At 40.0% G+C, this 21,451-nt stretch overlaps 1 protein-coding gene across 1 annotated transcript in view; it reads left to right on the top strand.

The window, feature by feature from the left end:
• The window catches only part of LOC121870796, a 95,440-nt gene that overhangs the window by 6,287 nt on the left and 67,702 nt on the right, over positions 1-21,451 (top strand). Inside the window, exons 3-6 of the mRNA XM_042372751.1 lie at positions 1,726-1,886; positions 13,807-13,935; positions 14,299-14,452; positions 14,962-15,034. Coding sequence (XP_042228685.1) covers positions 1,726-1,886; positions 13,807-13,935; positions 14,299-14,452; positions 14,962-15,034 — 517 coding nt within the window. The remainder of the gene's footprint in view (positions 1-1,725; positions 1,887-13,806; positions 13,936-14,298; positions 14,453-14,961; positions 15,035-21,451) is intronic.

The raw sequence follows: 21,451 nt of genomic DNA, 5'->3' as shown, positions 1-21,451 counted from the left end.
CTGTTCCCAGGTGACCTCACCTAGGTACCTTCTTAACCCCTGATAATCCGCCAACCGAAAGTTTGGGACTCTGACCATATTGTCATTGTTTTTCGTTTCCCAATTTAGGGTGAACCTGATTTCTCTGTGATCACTGTTACCTAGTTCTTCCCCAACTGTGATATCTCTGATAATATTTTCTTTATTTGTTATTACTAGGTCTAATATATTGTCACCTCTAGTAGGTTCTGTAATTAGTTGTTTCAAAAAATTGTCCTGTACTGCGTCTAGGAAGTTTTCAGATTCATAGTCACCTACAATGCTGTCCCAGTCAATATTTCTGAAGTTGAAATCCCCCATAATGCATATGTTGTTATATTTTGCTGCCCTACTCATTTCCTGCCATACTGTATGGGCTGAGCTGCTTCCTTCCCAAGACTTGGGGGCTTGTAAATCACTCCCATAATTAGTTTTTCTCGTCCTTCCGTGATTTCTACCCATACAGACTCGGTTCCTATTTCACCCTTTATTGAATTATTAATACAACATTTTAATGTATCCTTGACGAAGAGTGCGACCCCTCCCCCCTTCCTACCTTCCCTGTCCTTGTGGTACTCTGATAAAAAAAATTTGCTCGCCAGATTCATCCAAGTTTCGGTGATTGCTATGACGTCTACTTTCTCGGTACATACAACCGCTCTCAGCAAGTCTATTTTATTTTGAACGCTCCTACTGTTTGTATAGTATACATTTAAACCTACCCTTCCCTGGTCCTGTTTTACCCCTTGTCTTGAGTAACCAATTTTACTTCCCTGGACCAGCTTGTTTTTTGACTCCCACTTACCCCGACTTTTCTCTACTGGCGAAACCCCCTCTTTGGAGTAACAATTTCATGCTCCAAGGATGCAGACAACGTCTTCCACCTCGCACGAGACAAGTGTACTCCGTCACGACTGTACGGGTAGTCGTTGCCATAGAATCGTACTGGTTGTGTTCAGAAACTCAAACTATGGCTAAAGGGCATGCAGCTATTCTTAATATAAGAATTTATACTCGGAATTACAGAGTCGCACACATACAAAGAAAAGGTAAAAGAGGGAAGATGATAGATTGCATTAACAGAGCGAAATTAATTACCCAGTTCGATCCCTGGGCAGGGTGAAATAATGGGCAAGTTTCTTTACGCCATTTGCCTCTGTCTACCCAGCAGTAATTAGGGACCTGGATATTAAACGATTTGCGGATCGTGTTCCGGGGTAATGGTTAGCCAGTGCAGTTGGCGAGTTGTCCAGTCTTCTCGGACTATTCCTTGACACTGGGTCACTCAGCTCGTTAATTCGGGGTGTGCTTATTATGTTGGCGACAGCTTCTACACCTTAAACAAATTCACGCCTAGGTGGCCCTCGGGCCAGCTATCCGCCTCACACGAGGGGCAGCCATTATTATTTATCATGATAACCTGCATAAACGGGAATTGAACGTGACTCCCGGGAGAGAAGTAAGATTCATTACAGAGAGAAACGTCTGCATACAGTAACACTTCGTTTAGCCTTCATGACAATTTCTTACAACAAACAAAGTAAAGTTATAATGCTGTACATTGTTAATGATGGCGGGACTGTTCCCAAACATGTCTGAAATCTGTCTTTGTCATTAAAATATTTTAGGCCGATTCCACTTCCCATCAGCTTCAACTCATATCTAAAACATCGGTTGAACACTTCTTAGAGCCCAATGACATTGCAGGTTGAATGATGCCGAGGAGCGTGACGTAGTGGTGGTCGGAGGCGGCGTTGCTGGACTCTCGGCCATGAACAAGTTCCTGAATACAATCAATCCCGTGAGGAACGTGGTACTGCTGGAAGCCCTGGACCGTCTCGGAGGACGCGTCAGCACAGTCAGGACGGGTGAGTTAGTATTCTCGATGGTGATGGCAGTGTTTTAGTGATGATAATCTCATAGGTGGTGTTGAATGATATCGGTAATGAAGCCACATCACCTGACTATCTCGAAATATCATATATGAAATATTTTCCCCAGATAATTATTCAAATTTGCCTACTAATGTCATCTTGTTCATAACCCACAGGAGCTGTAGCTTCAGCATTTTTTTTAATGAATAATATACACAAGTTAATTGTTATCCTATCCACTCATCCACTCGTATCTAAAACTTATAACTGTTTACTCTATGTTTAATGATTTAAACATGAAATCAGATTATTACATTAATCCAACATTAGTTGCATGTCTTGTGGCGACAACAGTGGTGAAGGCGAAGAAGTTGTCGACGGGCCACCCTTGCGGCAAAAAGGAACAAATAAATTCTGGCGGTGTCACACTAACACTTTTTGCGTCAACTCCCCTATTTCCTGCGGTTTTCCACGAATTGTCGTCGTTCCTCGAGTTTATCGCTCAGACATAATTTTATCATTTTCGACTGATTGGCTTGCGCCAATTTCCATGGTCAAATCAAGGTTCATAGACGGTAATGAGGATAGTTTTATTAAATAAAATATCGAGCCACGTAAAATAGCTAAATTTAATTTTAAAAGTATTCAGTATCACATTTTAATAAATTACTTAAGGGAGTTTGAGGAAAGCCTCGGCCAGCACGTCAACACCGTACACACAACTCCTCCAGATTAAAGTAGTAACCTTACACTCGCCGCCCATGTTTTTTATTAATTCATCATTGCGAGTCATAAATAAATTGTTCCGTAGCTGCATAATAAAACAATGCTTGTCGCCGTTGTTGTTCTATAGGGATAAGTTACAGGCTGCCTGTGATAAAATGAATTTCCTGCGACAAGTTATTTTTTCTAGTATGAATATGACACAAAATGTGTGTTCGTCTTTTTTTATTATTCTCTTGGGCGGACAGGACACATGAAATATTTTGTAATATACCTCACCAACCATTGGCAGCCTACCTCCTCTGACTACAACTTTTCGCCTATTGGCGTCCGTGTCAGCTTCAGGGATACATGGTTTCGTCTTTTTTTTACGAGTATTTGAATAAAACAAGTACTGCACATCCAAGGCACGTACAAATATATTATGCCAATAATAATTGATAGTTGTACCTCTCATGCATATATTTTATCTGGTCTGATAAAGGAATTATTCAACGAGCTTATAGAGCCCCTTCGAATCGACATGTTCTACAGATGCATGGATAAGCAAAAGGTCCCTATAGCGACTGGAAAATGATCATATGTGGGTCACCTCTACGCAAGCAATTATAGTCAGCTGAGTTGACTAACAAAGTGTGTAAATACTAGAGGGCATTATACAAGATGTGATGGGACATCTACTACGAAACAACCCTGTAAAGGAATGCCAGCATGGTTTTTTGCTGCACGCCCCTGCTTGACGCAATTGCTGTAAGTGTTAGATTTGTGGAATTAGATTCTGGCCCGGGGTAGCTATATTTATAATATAGCGTACCTCATGAGAGGCTGAAAATTAAACTGGGAGAGTAAGGAATTCGGAGGAACGTCCTAGCGTCATGACCACAAGCAGTGTGGTAATTAATGTCAGATGCTATATACGCTTCCATACATAAGTGTGAATGGCCGAAAATATTCAATGTCATGAAATGCAAGAGGATGCACCTAGGTTGTATCGACAGTAAGGAGGCATATCACATGTCCCAACGGGATTAAGAAACATCATTAAGGGGCCGTCAAACTGAAAATCTTCAGTGACCTAAAACATTCAATATGCAAAATAACAAAGCACCTTCAACAATCCCACATTTCTCAACAGCTCTGATCTTAGTCGAATTATTAGTCGATTATTGGAAACACAATAACACTCACTTTCACCTTCTGCTCAATCTGGTATGTGGTGAATCCACTGGCGAGACGAGACGGAAGGTCAGAACGATTTAGTAATTTTCGTGTTTAGCAGACTGTCAAAATGATAGCTTAAAACCGGAATCAACTACGTGGAAAATGGGGTGATTATCAAAAAGATACAACTTCTAAACATTACCATTAGCAACGGCATAGATCCTAGGGTTGAAGATGGTTATGGACCCCCCACCCCAAAATCGAGTTGGGGGAATTCCTATATAATCACCCCGAACCCCCAACCCTCCCCTTCTACGATTCATGTAATTCAGAAAAGAAAACCATCCAGAAGTAAAAAAAGAGAACAACGAGTATTTTGGAATGATTGGTACAACTGTCTGGAATCCCCAACCCGGTTCCTTAAGTGTATATTTTTTGTTGTAGCTGATATTCCTAAGTACAGTCGCAGACAAAAGTAATCATCGACTCCACCACCTTGCCATTGCGCCTGGCTGGGTACCTTTCTGCACGGTAAGTGGCATGGGGTGGAGACGGGGAATGCTCGTCTTGGGGGAGGGCCGTTTGTGGTGGGGATGGGAGGGTGGTATGCGTTGCAAGTTCCTCATCAGAGAGGGAGGTAATTAAAGAAAGCAGGAAAATTCATAAAAGGAAGAAGAGAAGGATGATTATTTTTTTTCTCACTATATTATCTTAGATTAACACGCTTGAAAGAGTAATAGGTGAGGAGCCTTATTTTATGATTATTATAATGTGTCATCCATTTCTTTAGTTATAATTTTTTCAGGTTGTAGTTTAGGTTTTAAACAGCGTTAGTTAGATATTTATAATGACGTTGGTTAGGTTAGGTTACATTACGTTAATTGGGTCCTTCACTAGATGGAGCGGTATGTGTGCTCACTCTACACCGGGATTGAGGACATCAATGCTTCCACTCTCCGAGACATCAGATGGCAGTTATTCGCCCAACTGCTGCCGACTTTAGGAACACTTATTCCCTACACCCAGAGGGCACACTACTCAAAGTGGCGCTTTGGTGGAGAACAGGAAAGAAATTTCATATTATTTATTTTGAACACTATGAGATTGCATTAACAGACAGGACCACAAGGACCCCCAATCATAAGTGCCCAAGGCCCTCAAGACCTTAATCCGCCCCTGTCTATAAATCATGTATTCATATTATTTCATTATGTATAGCAAGTATTATTTTGCAGTTTATGGCATAAGGATCAAAATAATACTGAAGTACTTTGTAAGATATGTATCTTTTTTTTCTTTTCTTTTTTGCAAATTTCGGGTTCTTAATTATATGCCCATTTTTTTTAAGAAAGAGGGCAAATGTGTGTCATTAATTAACATGTTGTTAAAGATAAACCATTGAGAAACCAAAGTTGGCAGGGTTTTTAAAGTACGTTACAAATGCTTACTGCCTAATATAGCAACCGATGCAAAAGACAGACAAAAGCTGAGAAATGAGATTGAAACTTACATTCACCCATTGCAAGCAACTTACCTAAGGGTGATATCGTCAATATTGCAACAGGAAAGAGTGCTCCTACAATTGTTAATGTGGAACAATCTGTTGCCATAGGAAAAAAAAAAGTATAACACATTGAAACAAACTGGCCAGATGAATCCGATTACCCACCCACTTGTCAAGAAAGTAGTTACTATTTCTGCTTGTAGAAAGTCAATCAACGTTGAACAAAAATCAGTAGTCGACGCTAGTTTGGTATACACCAGAGTCCTTGGCTGGCAGAATGCACGTGGTTATTGACCTGAGCAAAGTCTTGAGATATGAACTATCTCCTGTACCTTTATCATTGTTTGAAGATAATGATGATATACGCATCACAAATACAAAGTCAATGTTGAAGAGGAAATTACAAGTGAAAATTTCTAGTCACTTAGTAACACCAGCAGATGTGATCACAATAGATGGCTGTGCCATGTTGTGGGTGATACCATGGCCTTCAAATGGAACTGTTGAAAACTTCGTCCACAATGTCTTACAGAAGTGTGAAAATAATGTTATATTTGACCTCTACTATGAAAAAAGTATCAACAGTTGTACACGACAGTCAAAAGCTGGAAGAGATGCAAGTAGGGGACTCCACCTAACACTGACCACACCACTGCCTCCACAAAAAGTCGTTCTATCTGTTACAGAAATCAAAGTCAGGCTCATTCGTTTGATTCCAAAATACCTACCGATTAATGTTGGTCAGCTGCCACATAGTGGCACAAAGCTTCTACTGACAGGACCTGATCCAATTCCATTGGAGATTTTCAGAGGTGACTCCACAAGACGATGGACCATGGGACCAGCCATGAAGAAGCAGATGTAATCATTGTACAGAGGGTGGTTCACTTGGCCTTTAGAAGAACTGATACCATTAAGGTTATATCTGATGACACTAACGTATTTGTTTTGTTACTTCATTGCTACTTTTCTGAAGTTCTGTCATGTGAAGTATCAATGGAGGGAACAAGTTCAAGGAGGTCCACTGTCGATATCAGAGCAACTGTTGATAAACACAGATCTTGTTGATGACCTACACTGTTAAAAAAATCTTGTAAGATTTACAGAAAATTCACTGGTTATATTGTTGCCAAACATTTTCTGTATAATTTACAGAGATTCTGTATATATTTTTACATAAAATATCTGTTGAATTAACAGATTGTTGGAAGTTATTGGAAGCTCCAACAACTTGTTCCTGAATACGAATTCGCAACTTTCGATTTACAGCAGGTACCTACTTTGCTGCTAGGTGAACAGGGACCAAGGGGACTAGGAAGAGTGTCCAAGCAACTTCTACAGGCCCGGGAATCGAATCTGTGACATCTTGCTTGCGAGGCAAGAGCTGTACCACTCCACCAGCGCCCCCCCATGTGATGCTGTGGCGCTCTTTGAAATAATGTAAACAAACACAGACATACGACGAACGTGAAGCACAAACAACCGCCAACCGCATATTCAGTAATTACATATAGAAATAACAGCATTAACATGCAATTTTAATTGTTCTTTGCATCATGAAGTGTATATATGTATTATGATAAAATGTCAGTTTATATTGATAATTAAAAAATTGAAACCGAGAAAGAGAGTGTCTGAAATATTTTACAGAAGAAAAAAGTAATTCAAATTACTACGTTTTCCTGGTCGGAAATACAGAAAAAATATGTAAAAAATACTGAATTTTCCAACAGTGGATATATATAATTATTTTATAGCCACTGCACACATCTCTCAGGTAGTGACACAGTTTCACACCTTTGGGGAATTGGAAAGTTGACCATTGTGAAGACTATGAAAGCAGGTCATAAATTAAAAAAAACTGTGAAATACAGAATCCCAAGCTAAGGATGTCCTTACTGAAACTACGTCCTTTGTTGCTTATTGTTATGGATCCAAGTCCACCATAGACATATCCTCTGTGCGATAAGAAACATGGACTTTAAAGATGTCAAACAAAAATATCACATCAGCCCCGGAGTTGAAATGCCTGCCACCTACAACAGAAGCTATGATCTCGATGACTGCAATCTCTGAAGACTCGCCACAAGAGGATCCTACCAAGCATGGGTGGATACATGATGAAACCTCAAACATCCTGTTTCCTGTGTTGCTACCAGCCGGTGCCTCACTAGCACCTGATGCAGTGTTGAAGCTGATCAAATGCGAGTGTTCTGCGTCACAGCTTTGCGCATCTGCAAGATATAGTTGCTCTGCTGCACAAGTTGCTTGTTCCATATTTTGTGATGTCATGGTATTGCAGACTCTCATAATGAATGCACATGGCAGTTAAATTCAGCTGATGCTGATGATGATGAAGATAGTGATTCTGAAGGCTGAGTTTGTAATGTCACTGAGGACGATGTGCTAGAAATTTTTTTGACTGGCAACTTAAGTGGAGTATTGGCGACTTTAGTGTTACTTACGTTACTCTTTAGGTGTTTTGATGGTGCCATTTGTTCTGACATGTATGATGTCTTCTCTGCTTCATGGCAAATGCGTTTTATCAAGAATGTCTAAGATTTTCAAAATATGTCCCTTGCTTTGAACAATACTTATTATTTGTTTATATGAACGTTCTGATAAACATATGTTGTAAATATTTAATTAATATTGAATTTGTGGAAATAAATTATTTCCACGAATTCCCTGACCCCAAAAATCTAGGGCTACAGCCAAAAGTTGTGGCTCTATATCTAATAGAAGTTGAGATATGAAGCACTTTATGTGTGCAGTGGCCATCTTGGACGCCATCTTGAGTATCTCAATTTCCCCAAAGGTGACAAGCTGGCATCCGGCAGATTTTAATTCAGCTCGCCCAAATTATTCGAAATCACTCATAAGACATTGTGAGCAAATCACAATTTTCGAATAATCCCCCTGTCTATGGAACTGAACTACGGGGGACCGGCAAACAGTGCAATCCATGGTCGCCCATGACTACGGTATGTCTTGTAAATGTTCTTCCACACACACTTCGGCCGCGGTACGTTCATGTGGAGGCAAATGTACAATTCAGATTCAGATTTGCCCCCGAGGGGGGTAGTTTATTGGGCACCCCCTTACATCCTGTGCAAGGTGAAGCAAATATACAATTGAAATGAATTTAATTGAAATACTTTATTGACAATAAAACTATTACATCAAAAGGACAGGGTAGTATACTACTCCCACCCTCACCTTTGTCATCCCCTTATGGTGCTTACAGAACGTTATAAATGTTATAACATTGGTACAGAGCAAGAATCGTCTTTATAGTAATAATATAGAATATTTTAATACAAAGAAAATACTACATTAAAAGGACAGATCATGTAATCTCATACATCGCAAGAATTATTTTAATCTTTCCATTATTAATCATCCAACAAACTTTTTTCCTTAAATTAGTGATCTCATTATCTCACTGTTCCTGTATGATTATATTTTTCACATCCTAATACATAATGTTGTAGTGTATGTGCATCCCTAAGATGACACAGTTGACAAGGTTGACCCGCCCCTCCACTTATCTGCTAGTAATAATTCTTTCCTTATCTTTGTATCATAACAGTATCAATAGATGGTAAATTATATCCGTAAGTTATATTGGTATTTTGTAAAGCATACAAATAATACTGAAAGCACTCGCTACATATGGCAATCACTTCTTGCATTTTCCCATTTCTCTCTTTCTCTTTTTCATTTCCCTATTTATCGTTTTAATACTTACATTGCTAACAATATCTACATGCATCTTTTTTGCATTTTTTCTGGCTAATTTGGCAGTTATTTCATTAAAATCCATACAAACTGCACTTACTATGGCCAGTCGTTTATAGATATTAACAAGTTTCAATGATGTCTCAAAGGCCATCACTGAAACTATCCACCACAATTGACTGTACACGTTCAAAAAAAAAAACCTAACAAGAAGAAAGTTGCAAAAGCACAACGCAGCCTTGGTCATTCAGTTGTTCCTATCTCTGCAGTCACGGCCAGATGCAAATATTGATGAGTTTACCATGTATGAAAATCAAAAGGAATCCCTATCATTGACTGTTGCTGGTCATTTCCAATCTGGTAAGAAGTCCGATCTCTTGAAATGCTTCGAAAAAATCAATGAAAAACCGACCGGAGAAGCAACAGTGAAATTCTTCGATGGGCCTGCTGTCATAAGGAATTCCCTTAACAAGAAAGTGGCCTTTAAAAAAATATTATAATAATATTTTGAAAGAGGTTTATACATCAACTAAAACTTGATACCTGTTTACTTTAAAAAAAAAAAACCTTTTGTATTGCTATCAAAATGAAAAGTGACCCAAGAATATTTTTCCGACAAAATATTTCAGAGATGCGCTTGTTTTGCCAAGTTACATGTTATATGAAAAAAAAATGCTCAATCGGACAACTATTAAGAAAGAAAGCGATTCACTTTATTTTGAGTGATTTTGACAAATGCACACGGGCTCCTGCATTCTAACTGGACAACTAAGGACAGCAGATGTCCACCGTATTCAGGTCACAAAGTAGTTACTCAACCATTTTACCTGGTTACAAATCTTCTTAAAAACAAAATTTTCCAATTTCTACACGCCTTTACTCAAATTCATGTTAACAAATTCAATGTGTCTAATGATACTAGGTTGTATAAAGTTCCAACTGATTATTGAATTACAAGGTGAGATTGAGGTGGCATTATCCCAGTCAATACAATGATTATTATCTCTCGTATGAATGAACAAATCTTTGGATTCCTGGCCTGCCCTAACACCATATTTACAGTATGCTGTGTGGGTCTAGTTACAAGATCATTGCCCGTTTGCCCTAAATCGAACATACTACATTCTTTGCATGGAACCTTGTAAATGCGGCCACCTGGATTGCTGGGAGAATTCTTAATTAGCATTTACTTTCCAGTAAAAGAATGACTGAATGTTACATTTGCGTTCCATGTTTTTTCGGTGTTTCTCTGTTCCGGAAATGCGTTTTATAATTCTGGGGTGTATTCCTGAGACATACATAAGTATAAATGACTTCATGACCATAGTGTCAATACCCCATAGTTTCGAAGTTAAAACACGTGTCATTAAGGGATGGGCTGTGATCAAATATACGGAGTAAAAATGAAATATCCAGTGTTGCTAGTACATTTTATTTACAGTCATAAGTAATCCTATATGGATTTTACAGAAAATGATCAAAGTTCCGGCCTTCTTCCAGAATGCAGGCTTCAGTCCATCGCAAAAGTGACTTTCAAAGACTCCCGGGGTGTTGCTACTGTAATGCTTGTGGTACTGTCTTGCACTCGGCGCCATAATTCGCCGAGTCAGGACCTCTGTAGCTTACATCTTGCTTTTAACGTGATCCCACAAGTAGAAGTCAAGAAGATTTAGGCCAGGTGATCGAGGTGTTCATCTGCCAGGATATCCAACATTTAGGAATTCAGCTATTACAGGAACAAAATGAGCTGTGGTACCATCATGCATGTACCACAGTTGTTAACGTATCCTGATGGCAACATCCTCAAGCATCACTGGCAAAGTGTCCTCGAAAAAAGTTTATGTCCATAGAATAGTTGCAGTCCTCCCCTACCCAATTTTTTGTCTAAGTCCGAAACTAATGGGAAGGGGTATTGACACGAAGGTCATAGAGTCAATTATGCTTATGTATGTCACTGGAATACCTTCCCAGAATTATCAAACGTATTTCCGAAATGCCATATATATATATATATATATATATATATATATATATATATATATATATATATATATATATATATATATATATATATATATATATATATATATATATACGTTACCACGTAAACAAAGTGCACCAAATAGTGACGTTACATATAGCATGTGAGTCAGTTGAAATTCATTAACCTATAACATGGAATCTACTTAAACTCAGTATTATCATCTTCGGATAGGGTGTCCACAGATGAATGGCATTTGTGCAACTCACCCCTCTGTAATGTCCACAAGCAACTGAGCACTCTAGACCATGCTTCCTGCAGTTACACCTCCGGGTATCACAATTCACTTGACAGTTGCAGCGTATTACTTGTAGCAGTGCCTCTGGAGCGGGTGGCAAATCGGTTGTTTTAGGTTCAAAAGAAGCATGATTGTAAATTCATCCCCATTTTTCAGGATTCAAAGTGTTTCCCAGCCACTCTTAACATTGGAAGTATGTACGCGCACTGTGGGACTGAGCAGCTGCGGTTGTTGGAGGGAGGGTGTGCACCTGCACGAAAGAGCAGCCTCTCATAGCCTTCTCGCAGAACTTTCTGTAGCGCAGGACAGCCAAGCCCTCACCATAGTCACCACCATTCAAGCAGGTGACTTCTTCTTTAGAAGACTGTTTCAAGAAGCCTGCTGCTTCCTTCTTTAACTCGACATTGCTTCGCAACTTCTTAAGTGCAGCTTCCTTTCCAACACCAAAGAGACGTGAAGTGGTGTCACATCCAGTAATGGCATGCACGAATGGCAGCAAGGAACATATTTTTGGACCCAGTTGTTTCTTCAGCCAATTGATGTTCCAAATCCTCCTCATCTTCTTTGAAGTCTGATGTCCTTCTGATCTGAACAGAAGTGGGAATGAGGTTGTGTCAGCATGCATGCACAATAGCACCAAGCGGTCTGTGTCTTCTCCAATAAGGGTAATAGGATGTCTGGACGCACATTCTACTGCTGTCTGGACAATCAGTAAGTCTGCATTACCATCCGCACGAACAGCTCTGATGCCATTTTCTTGCAGCTTATGACTGAGCATTCAGATAAATCTCTGGTTGATTGAACTGTTGGCCAAGAAGTGTTCTTTCTTTGTCTTAGTCGGCGTCCCTTCTACAAAGTTGACCTTGGCACCGACCACTCCTCGGGACCTTTGACGGTGAGACATGTCCTTTGTAGAGGGACCAGCTTCATAGCTATCAAAGACAACTATGGCATCAGCATACCTCCTTTGTACATAGGAGACATAAAGTTAGCAAATGGAACCAAATGTATTTACTCGCAACCATGCTAACTTTTGGAGTAATGAGCCACCATGAAGTACATAGCACATGTCGGTTTCTTCCTGAGTATGCATGCTTACACATTGTGCTAATGTCCAAAGTGCATCAGCAAGTGATGGCTTGTTGGCCTAAGTAATAACCAAGAGCTCGAATAGCTCAGTTTCATATTCTGCCCTCTTGTGCTATTAGTACATCCAGAAAACATATTATCAATGATAAGTTTGTCAATCCCATTTAGGAATTCATAAACCTCTTTCATGTCCCCCTTTAAACGTCTATCTTCTAGTGAATGCAAGTTCAAATACTTAATCATTCTTCATTGGACAAATTACCGATACCTGAAATTAGCTTAGTAGCTCTCCTCTGAATTTTCTCTAATAATTCCACACCTTTTCTAAAGTAGGGGGACCATGACTGAATACAATATTCCAAATGGGGTCTTACGAAGGCATTATGCAATTTTGTCACTACTGTCCTACTCCTGCAGTGTACATTTCTTCAGATAATGCCTAACATTCTATAGGCTTATTATGTTGAGCTATACATTGATCATGGACTTTGAGATCCTTTGAAATAATTGCACCTAAGTCCCGCTCATTATCAACTTCTAGCTTTATTCTAAATTTATAGTAATATTTTGCACATATATTATATAGAGAATCTAAAAGGTCCAGAAATAGGCTTTCAAATAATCTATAAATATATATATATATATATATATATATATATATATATATATATATATATATATATATATATATATATATATATATATATATATATATATATATATATATATATATATATTCAAGACATCTTCAGTTGTCTCTGGAGATGTCTTGAAGGCGAAAGCTAAGTTGCTCCGTTGTTTCCCTTATCCCGTGTGATTTTATCAAGATTTATCTTATCCACGTTTTCATTGTGGATATATATATATATATATATATATATATATATATATATATATATATATATATATATATATATATATATATATATATATATATATATATATATATATATATATATATATATATATATATATATATATATATATATATATATATATATATATATATATTTGTGTGTAATGAACACCTCACCCCGCCAGGATTCGAACCCACGGGGTAAGGTGTTGATTATATGTAGAAGTTCGCGTGCTCTATTGGGCTAATGAAATATATATATGGATCCTCGTGCTTCGAAGCCGGATTTGGTAAAACGTTGCTCTGATCACCTAAGCGGCACGGGTGGTCCCCATTAGAGGTTCACGGACCCATAAGCTCGTTGAACAGGCTTTGTGTGAAATATACCAGAGTCTAGGACTGCTTTTAGCCTCCTGGTGGCCCAGAGGTAGCGTTCCCCGGTCACAATTATATGATGGTGGGTTCGAAACCTGGCGGGGTGAGGTGTTGATTATATGTAGAAGACCGCGTGCTTTATTGGGCTAATGAAATATATATGTGTGTGTGTGTGCTGTGTTTCAGAACTGAACTCTGGGGAGGTGTTGACGGAGGACGGGGCGGAGTGGATACATGGAGGTAAAGGCAACTTCCTCTTCCATCTAGCCAAAGAACAAAATGCCCTCGCCCCCAAACTCGGCGACAACGACTGGGGTAAGACACCCACACACTCAAGGTGTAATGGAAATCATTGACTATAAGCACAGGTCTGAGGAGATCAAATTTTAAACATTCAGATATATCACTACAAGGAAAAGAGAAAATCCAAATATAATCCAATCACTAAAAAGCAAGAAATTCGAACAGAAATTTCAGATTCAAAGCATTATGAGAAACATCTCAGCATACAGCAACAGATTCAGTCAATTTCAAAACATTCATTGAGAAATATTATTACAAGTCACTTTAAATTACAAAATTCAATATTAGCTATAGGATGGTTAATCTAAGGTGAAATGAAGTGGGATGCCTAATCTTCATATAGTCCACTTATTTACATTGTGATCCTTATAACAGAGGTGTGGATCAAGCGTCAGAACGGAGCCAACGCTGATGAACGAGGCTTCGACCTGGCCAAGGAAATACTGTGGAAGTGTGACTCACGCAAAGCCCTGGAACCCTATTACCTTTATAACAAGGACATGGGATACGGCCAGTGCCATGAAGACAAGTAAACCTGAATTATCTGGAGGGTGGGGCAAGGAAGCTAGAATACGTAGGAAGTGGGGGGAAAAGTTTGACGGAAATTTCTAATAAAACATTCAATAGGTACAAGGAAAATGTGTTAGTGTGTTAAAATCATAAAAGGTAGTTGGAAAATATACTAGAAAACGTTGAAGGCAAACGTTTAAAAAAACGTAAGAGGTAGAAGGAATATACAGTATATTAGAGAAGAGATAGTAGGGGAAGATGAGTTAGAAAATGTATATAGCAGAAGGAAATTGAGACCTTCCGATCATGTTCTCTACCGAATGTTCACCAAATTGAGTTTAGTAATATAAAACTAAACAAGTAGAGAATAAAGCGGCCATGATAAATTGATGAGTAGTTAATCAGATAATATCTTATTGAGTGTATGAATATTTTGATGAAGCAATGGCTATTATAATGAGATAATGTAACCAGTTGATCAGTTATTGAGCGATATGGTATAGTGACTCAGAGTTGTGTATATTTCAGGTTCAACCAATGGTATGATTCCTCACGCACCCGGCAGTATGAGAAAGACGCCTGGCACCACTACCTTCACCAGGTGAGTTTGTCTTTATTACTTCTTATAGTACGAAGTAGGTTGGATATCGCTCGAGTGTGAGCATGCTTGGACCGGGATACTTTAACGTGGTCTTCGCTTATATTGAGATATCTTGGGGTGTTTAGTATGAGAACTTTCTTTGATCACTTAACGTGGCAGTGCATGTAGTATATTTGAATCAAAGGTCACGTGTGGCTGGTTTGGTACTTCTCTCTGTGTGTGTGTGTGTGTGTGTGTGTGTGTGCCACTACGGGCATCGATGAAGAGATTCAACATCGGATCAGATGTGCATCTCAAGCGTTTGGCAGACTCCGTACCCGTTTCTTCAGCTGTGTTGAGCTGAAATTTTCTACAAAGTTGCACGTATATCGAGCAGTGGTCCTCCCCACCCTGCTATGTGGCAACAAGACATGGATCACCTACAGGAGGCACCTCAAGGCACTTGAAAACTTTCACCAACGTAGTCTACGCTCCATCCTTCGAGTTTGCTGAGAAGACGAGAGAACAAATGCCAGTATTCTCGCTGACACCAACTGTAGGAGCATCGAGGCTACCATTATCCATGAACAAGTACACTGAACTGGCCATGTTACCCGCATGGACGACAGTAGACTGCCAAAGCAGCTACTTTACAGTCACCTAACGAATAATAAACGTAACGCTGGCTAGCAACTGAAAAGGTATTTAGTTAGTCTTATGACAAACCTAAGAAAGTGCCAAATCGACCCCCTCACCTGGGAGACGTTCACTCCACTCCGTAACGCTTGGAGGAGCACCACACGAGAAGGTGTCAATTTTTTCGAGTTAGCCAGAGAGCATACCGAGGCAGACAAGCGCCAACGCCGGAAAGACGCTGCCGCCGCCCCTCTCGCACTAGAAGTAGCCCGCCACACATGCAACATATGTGGACGGCACTGCCGGTCTTGTATCGGCCTTTTTCGTCACCTCCGAACTCACCATGAAGGTGACATCCCTAATATCTCCTATCATTATATCATAGTTGGATGATCGTCATACTCGATTCCAAGTGACAGGATAATAGTAGTAAGTTATGTGTAATAATAATAATAATAATAATAATAATAAAAATAATAGTAATAATAATAATAATAATAATAATAATAATAATAATAATAATAATAATTAACAGGTTATTGAAAGAGCATGGCAGCAGGAAGGCTGAAAATATACAGTTACATAATTGGGGAATGGGTCACTTGATTGACAAATAATATACAATTAACATTTGCGATACAAATATGATAAATAATAACTCGGTGGGAAGAAAGATATACTTCAGAGCATTTCAATATAGTGACTGCAAAAATGTAAGATTGACTGGGAGTGAATTCATTGGTTGGCTACGAGTTGTTGATATTTTTTGCAATAGTTGGGACTGGGCTGTTCTTATAGCGATCAGTACGTGCTCGTATGGGCTGGATGCGGTTGTGGTGTCGAACAGCAATTCGTGGACGAGGGATCTTAGGTGGAAGTAGGAGCCGGTGTCAAGGATGGTGCAGAAGCTTCTCACCAAATCTGCAGACGAGGTCGTGGTGATGATTAAAGCTTCTTGATACGTGGAGTAGGAGGGGGAGAGAATAATCTCGCATGCCCTCTTTTGTACTTGTTTTACTGTAGGTGTTTCCGTTGTGTGGCATTTAGGGAGGAAGACCAGGCAGGGGAGGCATAGGTGAGCTTGGGAAGTATGCATATTGAGTAAAAACTGAGGTGCTCGGTATGGATATTTGCCGGACAGCAGTAGCAGCAACAGCCAATGCTCCTGATGACAATATTCAATTGGTGGCTGGCAGGAGCAGGAACGCACCTTCCCTGAACAGTCAATGACAACTTGACCCAGACCGTACCTCGACCTCCCCAACCACAACAACTCTTAGAACCGGCTTAATTGAGCGAACAACTTCGACCGTCCATGATTAACGCCTCCACACAACTCAAGACTAGAGTGTACTGTAGACATCCTCACCAACGCTTAGGATTCTCAACAGCAGCTGTTCTCCATACAGGCAGTGTGAGTGACCTACACTCCTGCTGGAGGGCAGCTGTTTCTTGGCCTTCCTGACGTGGTTGGATTTTTTTTTTCTCCCTAAGATTTCTTATTACTTACCCTGGCCGAGGCACCTACATTTTTTTTCTAAGCATTCGTGCCAGAGCCCCTCCAGTGGCACACACATCACAGCTGAGTGGGATTGTGTGTGTTCATTGGGGGTCGGGGACAAAAAGGCCGAGTCCATAGTGACGACTGTGATTGTGCAGTCACTCCATTGCGCGGAGGTTGTCTTTGGTAAAACGCAGAAGGGTCTCCAATAACCTTTTACATGTAAAAATGGCAGTTAACCTAAGAATACAAGTAAAAGACAAAAATAAACCGTTGATAGATCAAGTGTGATTACCCTAGTATCTGTTGAGCTAGGTGTGCCCTTCAGTAGGGTGTTTAACCAGAATAATGGATTTAAAGTTATTTCTCGCAAATGAAAACGATGCAGACAAACTGCTTACCACAAAATCAAAACAAATTTTTGCCAGGAGTGGACTTAGTGTGCTTAAAGCCAGGAGAACAGTTTTCGTAAGGAAACTTGATTCTCAAGTAGGAGGGGAAACGGCAGAATTCTTGAAGACAGATATAGAGAACAGAAATGAAGGACTTAAGGTTGAAGAGGTAAATAAGATAAAAGACTACACTCATGTATTAAAGATCTGCTTCGAAGAAATGGCCACGGCAGACAGGGTTCTCCAAAAGGGGCTTCCAAGCATGCAGCATGTCAGTATCCCCAAATAAAGAGGGAAAAATTCACAAGCCTCCCGACATACTTCACGTGTTACAAATTTGAAGAACATTCTGCAAAGGACTGTCCAGTGAAGGATAAAAAATACTATTCCAACTGCGCAGAGGAAGGGCGTGTTTATACCCTGTGTAGTAACACCAACAAAGGATGTGTAAACTGCAAAAGGAACGGAGATGTATACCACATCCATCCAACCATGGCCATGTCCTGTTCCGTTAAAAAGATCAACATACGTATGTAGAAATAGCAAAGAGGGTGGTAAAGGAGGCAACAAAGTCAACCATTGGCACGGTGATAAACCTCAGTGAAACAGATCACTTCAAGGTAATGGTGAGCATGCTACATGCTCACCTCCATAACATTATAGCCCCAGGTTCCTATGCCGGTGAACTAAATAAAATTCTGTAAATAAACAACATGCCACGAGTGAACTGCCCAACAAACACAAAAATCAGCAAATCTCCTACACGCCACCAGCACTTTAGGCGAAGATTAAACGTCCCCAAAGAAACAACAGAAACACCAGCAACCCCCAATACCGAACCTGAAAAAGCTATACAACCAGGAGAAATAAACGAGAAGCCAAGAGACCCAAGAATACCACAAGGCGCTGGAAACAATGACCAAGAAAAAGGAGGAAGATCACTACGAAACAACACCCCCCAAATACCTGGAGACGCAACAGATATAGGACTTAAGTTCTATCAAACATACCATTCCCACCGCACAAAAAAAAAAATAATGAAAACTCATCGAGAACTTAGTTACATCAAATGATATTGTCTGGCTGTACGCCGATGAACGGTATGATCAAAACACCGTATGGATAATGATCAAGAAAGACAAAATAAAATTTGGCTTAAAAGACCTCTTTGTAATCTCACCAGCAGAATTACATAAGAAAATGTCGGAACTTCGCGAAACGAGATCACCGCCGCAACTACAACCAACAAAGAAAAAGAAATAATGGATCATCTTCAATTGAAAACACTCAAGATCCTGCAGCACAATGTCCATGGCGGGAATACGTGTAAAATGTCAATTTGCAACATATACAACGAAATCAGTTCGGACATGAGCCTAATAAGTGCACATGGCGAACCTGACAAAACAAAATACTCAACTATGACTCACCAATCGAACAAAAGCGGGCAAAAACATGACGGAGGAGTGGCAGTAGTGGTGAAAAAAAAAATCAAATTTATAATAATAGACAACTTTAACAGTGAATTTATTGCAATCAAGCTACAGACAACTCAGGGCGAAAGAGTAATTGCAACAACTTACCTACCCCCAAAGACCATTCCTCCCTATCGAAGACCTTCTTAAACTAACCAACTATAATATCCCAATGTACATTCTGGGAGATTTTAATGTTAAACATCGCATATTTAACAATGACAACAATAACAACATAGGTACAACACTAGAAAGAATAATAAACACCGGAAGACTACTACACCTGGGTCCGTACTTTACCACATGGAGGGGACGAAACAGCGTCTCAACATTCGACAAAATCCTGTGTAACAACAAAGCATTCCTATACTACCACATAGAGCAAGGCCCCATTACCCCAAGTGATCACATCGCGATAATATTTACAATCTCAATTAGCCCATTACAAATAAAAATACCACCAACCACGACCCCCTGACGGAGACATGATGATCCTCCCCATACTGGCCAGATATTATGTAAATAACATTGATTATGTGTTAAAGGAATATCCTTCCTTCCTTAGGCTTTAGTAAGCCCCTTTATAATATTTATACTGTATATAATTGTCACACTTGCCAGATGCTTCTGGTGTTATTGTACAGGGGTACCTAGTGACAGCACTAGGATCCCGCTTCCTCTATCAAGGAATAAACAATTGAAACTGAATCCCACCAATAGTGGGGCAGCTAAATGCAATTTTTCAAGAGAATCATGCAAATGGTGATACAAACACCAAATTTGGCATGGTTATTCTCTAATGGCTACTAGTCAAGTCTGCCTAATTGGCCATTTTAAAATCCAAGATGGCGGCTATTTTTCAAGATGGCCGCCATATTGACCTTCAAAAGTTGATTTTTCTTATAGAAATTGATGTAGTTGGTCAATCTGAGTGATCTTGGTGTCGATTTGTATGTTTTGAAGCATGCTCAGATGATTTTTTTTAAAGTTTTAAGTCCACTGTAACATTTTTATTCGCATAAAATAACACTTTTAGTAAAAAAATATAACAAAAAAGAACTTACTAAAAAAAAGTACTCACTATTAGCACTGGTTCCTGTGACTTTTCCTGACAGTACATCTTTGTGCATTTACTGCTGTTCACATATGCAGCTGCAAAGTGCTGTGCAGGAAAGTCCAGAAAGAAAGCATTTGCATCTCTGGTTGCAGTCTTTCTTAAAGGAACATTTGGTCAGCTCATGACAGCATGTCGCAATCGGGGGAAGAGTCGTCCAACGTATCTGCCATGCCTCTCCCTTCTGCGTCCATCCCCAGTTGACAGGAATGCTAGTTTCTGGATTGGAGATTGTTGCCTGGCCCCAGATGATACCAGCCTGGTAGGCAGCCCGCTTTGCATGTTCCTTGAGGGCTGCCTGGGTTGGTGGAATGGAGTCATATGGTCTCTGCTTGCGGGAAAAGAGATTTAGTCTTGCCTCATCTACACCAGTGGCTGCACTAGATCTGTCGTACATGAGGACAACAAATCTTTCCAGCTTCTGCAGGTCAACATCATCAACTGTTGTTGGACATTGGCTGAGTTTGGTGAATGTTTCTGAAACTTCATCACAGACATTCCATGTCTGCCATGCAGATTTCTTTCCTTTCCCACGGAAGCCAGACACAACGTCACAGCCAGTGAAAGCATGCAGTATAAGATCCCACTTGCTTTCTTAGGCCCTATCGCAGAAACTACATCATGAACTGGAATCCATCGATGACTGGCTCCTTGGCCAAAGGCAATCCACATGTCATCAAGACCAAGCTCCTGTAGTGATGGCAGTGCAAATACTGCTATGACGACGACGTCAGTGTCATAGGCTTTGATGATGAGGGACTTGCTACCTTCCATTGCTGCATCCCTAGCATGCACAAATACGTGTGTCTTCTTAGTCATGACAGCATGGAGCCAAATCTTCTAGGGACTTCTCCCTTTGTCACAACCACCGTGCTTCTCGTCTGTGCTTCACACATTTTCTCCGCGAGAAATTGGAATAGTTCTGTCTTGTTTTTGTCATCTCGCAGAAAGCTTCTCCAGTTTTTGGGAGTCTTACTGGTTCCTGTAACTCTTCTCCTGGTCCCCTGTCCTCGTTTCGACCTGGCTTCAAATTCAGACTTGACTTTTTGTACACATCAAGCACTACATCCACACTATTGTATTTGGTACCATAGAATTCCACTTTGGGCAGGATGTCTTCTCTGGTATAGACATCAAAAGTTTTTGAGGTGCGTGGAGGCAGGGATTAATCAGTGCTGAGCCATCTATGATGATAGCATCTCCATGTGGTTCTCTCTCTGTAGCATTTACTTGTGTTTGAAGAATTTCAGCCAACTGTGACTTCTGCCATTGTCACTGAGGGAGGCAGGAGCTGGCTGGTTCTCATGCTTGAAGAATTCT

Source organism: Homarus americanus, unplaced genomic scaffold, assembly GCF_018991925.1.
Source record: "Homarus americanus isolate GMGI-L3 unplaced genomic scaffold, GMGI_Hamer_2.0 scaffold32583, whole genome shotgun sequence".
NCBI classification, from domain to species: domain Eukaryota; kingdom Metazoa; phylum Arthropoda; class Malacostraca; order Decapoda; family Nephropidae; genus Homarus; species Homarus americanus.
This window is presented reverse-complemented; position numbering and strand designations above follow the sequence as displayed.